Source organism: Branchiostoma floridae, chromosome 4, assembly GCF_000003815.2.
Source record: "Branchiostoma floridae strain S238N-H82 chromosome 4, Bfl_VNyyK, whole genome shotgun sequence".
NCBI lineage: Eukaryota > Metazoa > Chordata > Leptocardii > Amphioxiformes > Branchiostomatidae > Branchiostoma > Branchiostoma floridae.
In genome coordinates, this window is record NC_049982.1 from 17,092,308 (window position 1) to 17,100,535 (window position 8,228).

Below are 8,228 nucleotides of genomic sequence, written 5' to 3' on the forward strand. Positions count from 1 at the left end.
CAGGAAGTAATGGCGCAACACCCTCCATGGTAAATTATAGTGGTATATTCCCACTCTGAGAATGATGGGAAATTTGTCATAGTCTATTTTAAAAGGGGGGAGGACAATGATGGCATATCGTATTGATGAAAGTAATAAACACACAGGATAGTAACTGAACACTCATAGAGTAAGGTAAACTTAAGCATTCTGAAGCAAAGCATGTTTCTTTGGATATCATGATATCACACTTCTGATACATTTGTACAAATCCTGTTATCCATGATTTACCTATTATTTAACATAATGGTATGGTCCAACTGATGCCGCCATCTTTGAGAACAACCGACACGAGAACTTCTGAGAAGAGAGAAAGTTGAGTATAAAAGGTAATGAAATGACAGCCTCTTAAACAATTCTTCATCTTATCTGCGTGTATGTTAAGAACCATTAAATGCATATCTTATGTCATGGAGATGCAAAACTACGAAAGCTTCACCCTCCTTTTTCAGCACTCGGTTCCAGTACTGAAGATGGCTTCAGCACTGGATTTCCAGTGCTGAATGTTCGTCAGCACTGGTTTTCCAGTGCTGACGCGCTCTCAGCACTGGAAAAGCCGGCGTCAGCACGGGAAACCGAGTGCTTGGACGATTTTCTGTGCTGGTAACTCAAATCATTTCCAGAAGGGCTGTAATTATGATTTGAAATCACACACAATAAATTTTGCAATCCATTGTTAATGACATTCTATCTTTTATAGATATAAATCCAATTCCAACACGTTACACAACAATAACTCAGATTTGGACTTTTGATGAACTTGGACCATATCTATATTAGAATTTTTGCCAAGTACTGCTCTCAGTACTTTTACAAAATTATATCTAACTCGTATACATTATACATATGTCAAGTTTCAATTGCACATCTGCACAACTTCGGTTTCTTGGCATCAGGTTACTTTTTTTTTATGCGAATCTTCACCAAGTACCGCTCTCATCACTAGGACACTGCAGTTCTGGAAAGACTTCAGCACTGGTTTGAAGATCATTCCAGTGCTGAAAAGACGTCAGCACTCGTTTTCCAGTGCTGAAGATCCCTCAGCACTGGTGTTCCAGTGCTGTAAGTGTCCCTGAGCACTGGTAAATCCAGTGCGGAAGGTGAAGCTTTTGTATATCAGCACTCGGTTCCAGTGCTGACAGCGATTTCAGCACTGGGTAACTAGTGCTGACGGCAGACTAGCACTGGAAAACCAGTGCTGAAATGAGTTCAGCACTGGAAAACGAGTGCTGGAACAGTATTCAGCACTGGAATTCCAGTCCTGACGGAGCTTCAGCACTGGAACAGAGCCATTCAGCACTGGAAAACCAGTGCTGAACTTTCTTCAGCACTGGAAAGCCAGTGCTGAGGGGGCTTTGAGCATTGAATCAGCACTGGAATACCAGTGCGGAAGGTGAAGCTTTCGTAGACTTGCCATGGAGATAGATACACATCTTGCGTCATGAATGTGATTTAAAATCTACTATACTCTTTTATGTCGATGGGACTGTCGAGGGACTAAAACTTGAACAAAAGGGGGTGGGTAAACTTAAGAGAGACAAACTCTGTAGCCTAGATACCAGGCTGTTTCAAATACCTGCAGGCCAACTCCTCAGCTATAGGGCCAACATACCCCGGTGAAATTCTACATCTGGAACCCCTGAGTTACTTACTTAGAACATGCACAAGCACAACAGATATTTATATACGCTGTGGCTATTGACACACTCAGTGTGCCAATAGCCAAACAGGCTATTGACACACCGAGATGCCAGTCAGCCAATCAGAGCTTGTAACATGCCTTTCCGGCAATATTTTACACAAGCAATAGTTGATTAAACATTGTTCGGAAGATTAGACATTGGAATCTTTGAATCTAATGGAATGAACGGACGTATTCAAGTTATGCCCTACATTTGGATACCTAATAATACAGCCTTCATCTTGTATGTTTGACGTAGCGTAGTTGATAGAGCGTTGACCCGGGAATTCATGATACCAGCTCCTACCCCGTTCGAGTCCGCGCCGGAGTTTTTTTTAATTTTTTTGTTTTTTTGTTTAATTTTTCTTGTCCCTTTTTAAACATCCATTTGATATAAGAATATTTTATATATAAACAACTTTTAAAGTTTCTGTTAACAATATAAACCAAAAATAACACTGACCACAAAACATGTCATAATTTTCGGCCGTGTGGTTCCGGCGCTATCGGCAGCGACTCGGAAGAATATTTCTTTCACATTAAAAATAATGGAGGTAAAACAACAACTATAACTTCGCTTCCTTAGTGATGTAAGTTTTGAGGCCGAAAATTCTCCAATATGGCAGGAATTCGTCGGTAAACACAGCTCAAAACGTGTTCCTAACCGATCCAACATGGCTGCCATGATCACATGCGGTGACAGTAAAACTAGCACCCTATATGATGGCAGATTCCGATGTTTAAAATTGTGCCGTAAACACGTGAAAAAGATCGTATTTTGGGTTGATAATGGACACAGGATGCCATTTGTATTTTTCAGAGTGTTGATTGTCAAATATAATCGTAAGATTTCCTCATTTTAGTGGTTTCTATCACTGGGTGTGTCAATAGCCTAAACAGGCTATCGCCACACTGAGTGTGCCAATAGCCTAAACAAGCTATCGACACACTCAGTGTGTCAATAGCCTGTTAGGCTATTGACACACTGGGTGTGTCAATAGCCTCGCTCATTTATCTATTCAAGTCTCAAGATGGAGGTCTGGCATCCGGGCTAAGATCAGTAAATGCTTTGCTTGAATTCATTATTTACAATTGTTTGAAAAGAAAATGACCCAGAATATTTTCCATTCCTTCTAGGAAACGTACCAGGCCACAAATATGCCGACTGTTGCCGAAACGCCGAACGAGTTCAAGTTGAACAACTGCCCGACAGACGGCATCTCAGCGGTGAAGTTCAGCCCAACCAGCTCCCAGCTGCTGCTGGTGTCGTCATGGGACTGTTCGGTGAGACTGTACGACGTGGCCGGGAACAACCTCAGGAACAAGTACACACATTCCAGCGCCGTCCTCGACTGTTGCTTCTTTGTAAGTCTGCAAGTTTTGTTTGAAAGTGACTAACCTACATTATCATATAGCCAGGCGCCGCAGACCATTCAGAAGGCCCCACGTTGGTTATGACGCCGTAACACATAGATTTCGGCCAGGCCGGTGTGTTAGCTCCTTCTGATTGGTGTGTAAGCTCCTTCTGACCGGCACCAGTGTCGATTTGCATCGACGCATTCTGACCAATTAGAAGGAGCGATACACACAAGAAATTAAGGGATATGCAGACATTGGCCAATCAAAAGGAGCAAAACATATGCCAGAGTAGAGGGAATAAGTACAGACTGCAAGGGGGGAATGGCTCCTTCTGTTAACATTGGTAATGCAGGGCTCGAAATTCATTTTTGGGATTAGGTGCACTGGTGCACCCAGCTCAACAAATTGGGTGCACCAAAATATTTTTGGGTGCACCACTTAAATTTAAGTAGAATGCCAAGAAAACCTAATAACAAAACTGCTGCCCCTACGTTCTCAAGGCTATAACACTTAGACGTCAAGAATATGATCAGATGTATACTAGCATACTTGATATCTTTCCATACATAAACCTAAGAAAATATTTGGGTGCACCCAGTATTTCAAGCCCTGTAATGGGTTTTGTTGTTCTAAGACTGCAATGTTTCGAATATTTTCTTTTGGTTTTTGGTTTAAAAATGCAATCTGTAATCTTACAAATGTATGTATCAAAGAACAAAGGTGAATTTTCAGAAATTCGACAAAGGAATTCACACGTATAGTACCAAGGGATCTATGTGTCATACAGGAGTTTGCAAGTTTGGGTAGACTATATGATAATAACTTTAATGACCCACCTGTTAATGACCCATCTCATAAAAGGTTTTATTTGGTGGTTATAGCAAAGGACCAGGCGTTATGACACCATATACACCTCGGGGCAGGTCATTAACCCTTAAAAATAAGTTAATTGTTACTTTCAAAACTCTTAGAATTACGTATGATAATGAATTTGAGCTTTCAACATATATGGGATAGATCAGGTATCAAGGTTGGGTGAGTAATTTTGCCATCAGGTTGAATTCTTGGGGTGTTGAAAAGTACTGAAGAAAGTAGAAATATACGTATTTAAGCTCTTTCGCATATTCAACTACGTACGTATGCATGGGGACCAATGGACGCTAAACTGGATAGTACTAGTGAGTGAGTGAGTGAGTATGATTCGCAGGCGACAGGAACACCGTCTCCAGACTAGCCTTTGCCTTTGACATTTTACCCAGGGTTCCTGTTGCCTTGCATGCATAGTCGATTAGCCTGTAACAAACAGGACGAAAGAACGTTCTGAGAAAACCATAAAGAGTGAAAATAATCCTCCACCCTTTCTATCCTTGACAGAGAATCCAAGCATACAAGTATTTTGTTTGAACCTTTATTATCAGTTGACTTGAAAATGTAAGCAGATACACGTATTCACACCATTTGTTATAATACATGTATGTCTGGGTGTTACTTTACACCTCTGTTCAAAATCTGATTTTGGTTGTCCCCTTCCAGGACCCAGTGCACCCCTACAGTGGTGGACTGGACCAGATGCTGAAGACATGTGACCTGAACACAAGCCAAGGTGAGATGGAACCAGAGGGGTCTGTGCTGTGATTGGTTGGATAAGAGGAAGGGGTTCATTGAGGGCATTGCCATGTTGTTATAAAATACAGCTATTGGTAAGATTCTGTCCTGATGCCTGCCTGTTCTTGCACCCAGAAACTGTTGTTGGGAACCATGATGCACCCATCCGCTGTGTGGAGTACTGTCCTGATGTCAACGTGGTCATCACAGGCAGCTGGGACCAGACTGTCAAGCTGTGGGACCCACGCACACCCTGTAACGCTGGGTCCTTCTCACAGCCGGGGAAGGTAGGATTGTGGAATGCTTCTGGAGAGCCTGTAACGTGTTTGAAATCAAAATCAAACTTCAGTGGTATTTTTGATAGGTGCTTGAGAATTGGATTGGTTTTGAAAGATAATTGGCAAGAAGAGTTACACCACTGTTGCCAAACTTGGTCATTCTTGTTGTTAACTAAAAGAGGTGGTATTTGCTTCCAGGTGTACACAATGGCAGTTACCGGTGATCGACTGATAGTGGGAACAGCAGGTAGACGAGTGTTGGTGTGGGACCTGAGGAACATGGGATATGTGCAACAGAGACGAGAGTCCAGCCTGAAGTACCAGACCCGCTGCATCAGGGCCTTCCCCAACAAGCAGGGCTATGTGCTCAGCTCCATAGAGTGAGTACAGTTGCACTTGTGGCCATGGAGTTTTTTTTTTTTTCTCCATAAAGTAAGTACATGTAGAGTTGCTTCTTTGAGGAAATCAAACCTGGTTTTATCATGGACCAGTGGAACTTCCATACAGGTAGACATCGGAAATGCCTGCATAAATGCCTGATCAAAGAGTATATACATGTGTGTTTAATCCCTCATGCCTTGTCACAGGGGCCGGGTAGCTGTGGAGTATTTAGACCCCAGCCCTGAGGTACAGAAGAAGAAATATGCCTTCAAGTGTCATCGCATCAAGGAGGACGGAATTGAGAAGATCTACCCTGTCAATGCCATTGCCTTCCATAGCATGCACAACACATTTGCTACAGGTGCGCTAGTTCAGTCTAACAACGAGCCTACTCTTTCTGTAGTTTCAATGGTGTCAGTGAAGTGGGGAATATTACAGAGATTATAGTGTTGCTGTTTTTGTCATAATGGAAATAAGTCTTAGTTATCTCATGGCATGCATAGATACCTGTGTACATACTGGTAGATGCATATGCATACAAAATTGAACTAAGAAGTGACTAGATAAAAAGGAGGACAGAATGGTTAGGTTAACAAATTATGTTAGGCATACTAGAAATATTTAACAAGTTACAAGTACTAGTATGTTTCTTCAACAGGAGGTTCAGATGGTTTTGTGAACATCTGGGACGGTTTCCACAAAAAGAGGCTGTGTCAATTCCACCGCTATCCCACCAGCATTGCTTCCCTTGCCTTCAGCCATGATGGCAGCGTCCTGGCTATTGCTTCATCCTACATGTATGAGGAGCTGGATGTGGAACATCCAGAGGATGCCATCTACATCCGTAATGTCACCGATCAGGAAACCAAACCCAAGTAAGCACAGATGTACACTTTCCATTGCAATTTGTCTGATGGCACAGATGACTTATTACCTTTGCCAAGTAGGATTACCTTTGCCAAGTAGGTCTGGATGAGACCTGGAAATAATGAGATGTTGGGCCCCCTAGCGGCTTGCTACAGGACTGCAGATGAACTTCCGGTTTTGATATCTTGAGTTATGAACATGCTATGGTCATGATTTTTGAGTGGTGGATACTATACAATTAAAATACTCACCCCTGATTTGGAGCAAGTCTCAGACAAAACTATGGAACTGAAAGGTAAAATGGATAATCTCAATAAAGTATGCATGCCTTCTCCACCAATCTTGAACACATCTTGAACTGGATAAGTTAATATACATTATTTGTCCCTCTCTTCCTCAAGTACCTCAAGAACATCCAATGTCATTGTTTCTCTCTCTCTCTCTCTACAAATGTATAAATCACTTACTGCATGTTTAAAAAACATTTAGAATAGAAGAAATATTGTAAACAAAAATAATGTGTATACAGTATAGTTTTTGCATCCTTTGTAGAAGTGAAGCACCACCTTGCTCTACTCTTGTCCTTTTCCCATTTATCCATGCAATAATATCAAGCAAAGTACACACCCCAACTTTGGCAACAACTTGCAACACCATTCCCAATTTTGAAGTTTTAAAAGCATGTTATCTATTTGAGAAAATTTGGTAGCTCTTGGTGGAAAGTTTGGACCCCTTAGCAGCTTTTTTGGAACTGCAGGGGCTGATTTTGTTTGGAGGAGAATAAGTTAGCTTTGCATGCATGTACAGAAATAGAAAGTGCTGTGTAGATTGTTCTAGCTGTGCTCATGTTCTTGTACCTGTCCAAAGCGCCACCAGGTGGTCTGCTGTGGTACTGCAACTGCAGGTCTCCTTGATACCTGGCTGCAGCAGCCATTGTACATACAGTAACTGTGGGTGACTTGCAATACTCGGCTCAAATATATTCCAGTAAAAATTTGGCTATGCAATAAATCCCTCTAATATACAAACATTTGCATTGCAGAACCTCAGGAGCAGCTTCTTGAAACAAAAGCCACAGAGGACAACAATTCTGACTTTGTGCAGTTCAAGAAAGACAAGTACATAATGTAGTATGGTGCCAGCTTCATTACAGAGAATGTTTCCCAAAACTACGTGGAAATTGAATTGCATGCTAGATACACTGTATAACAGAAGTACTGTACAGGTAGGCTTTATGATATATGATAGCTTAAAGAATAAGATAAGCAATTAATATACATGTAGCATATTCATAGACCTCTAAGTAAAATTAAAATAGCTGGAGTTTTTTCCTACATACAGAAAATAAAGGAAATACTTTGTACATATTGTAGTGTTTTGGTAGTACAATTAATTCATAATTGCATCTCAGGTGGATGTCATAAGTTTGATTTTTTATTGGCTTGGAACTAATCATTTTTAGCTTGTATTTCAGTACTTATTATCCTCATACCTGGTAGTACTTAGGATAGGAGAGTTGTAAAGGTTGTACATGTACCATTAGGAATCATAGGAGGAGTTGTGTGGCCATAACCTAAACAGAAATACAGAAGAAGATGGATAGGGAACTATATCTTACCGAAGAAACATATATGCTGTAGACCCTCACCCTTCTCCCAAAAAAGAAATGTTTGCACTTGAATTCCTTGCCTCCAACATGATGTCCTGGTCTATTGTCAACATTTTCTTTTGTTACACGCTGTCACTAATGTTGAATAAAGTACAGTTGTTTTCCTGATATGTATTGTGCCTTATGTAAACCTTGCATTTACCTTGTCCCATGGCATTGACACCCACAGCCTTTCATTTTGTGGGTTCAAAGACCAAGTAGCTCAACAACTGTACCCAAGCTTAATGAAAAAAGTGTCACCTACATAATGTTTCGAACAGAAAGTAAAGACAAGGAGGAAAAGTAGATAAATTGAATAGTCTTGATATTACCAGGTTAGTTTTATCTCCCTTTGTAGGGATTTCCCTAT

General features: G+C 41.0%; 1 protein-coding gene across 3 annotated transcripts; it reads left to right on the plus strand.

Annotated features, from left to right (window-relative positions):
- The first annotated feature begins 193 nt into the window (after nt 1-193).
- Nucleotides 194-7,987, plus strand: LOC118414334 (mitotic checkpoint protein BUB3-like). Of its 3 annotated transcripts, none has more exons than XM_035818318.1 (8): nt 194-368; nt 2,858-3,085; nt 4,613-4,682; nt 4,820-4,971; nt 5,161-5,342; nt 5,550-5,704; nt 6,002-6,218; nt 7,253-7,987. In XM_035818318.1, the coding sequence occupies exons 2-8, from the start codon at nt 2,879-2,881 to the stop codon at nt 7,272-7,274; spliced, it is 1,005 nt and encodes a 334-aa protein (XP_035674211.1). In that variant the 5' UTR covers nt 194-368; nt 2,858-2,878; the 3' UTR covers nt 7,275-7,987. The 3 variants fall into 3 exon arrangements, with proteins under 3 accessions (XP_035674211.1, XP_035674213.1, XP_035674212.1); XM_035818320.1 differs by having other exon boundaries at nt 346-368; nt 2,870-3,085; XM_035818319.1 differs by having other exon boundaries at nt 347-364; nt 2,856-3,085.
- The last annotated feature ends 241 nt before the right edge of the window (nt 7,988-8,228 follow it).

What these genes read in the sequence shown, in the direction of transcription:
- LOC118414334 (XM_035818318.1), top strand. Translation starts at nt 2,879, where the DNA reads ATGCCGACTGTTGCCGAAACGCCGAACGAGTTCAAGTTGAACAACTGC. An exon ending in TCCTCGACTGTTGCTTCTTT is followed by an intron (nt 3,086 to 4,612) that starts GTAAGTCTGCAA and finishes GTCCCCTTCCAG; the next exon opens with GACCCAGTGCACCCCTACAG. An exon ending in GCACAACACATTTGCTACAG is followed by an intron (nt 5,705 to 6,001) that starts GTGCGCTAGTTC and finishes TTTCTTCAACAG; the next exon opens with GAGGTTCAGATGGTTTTGTG.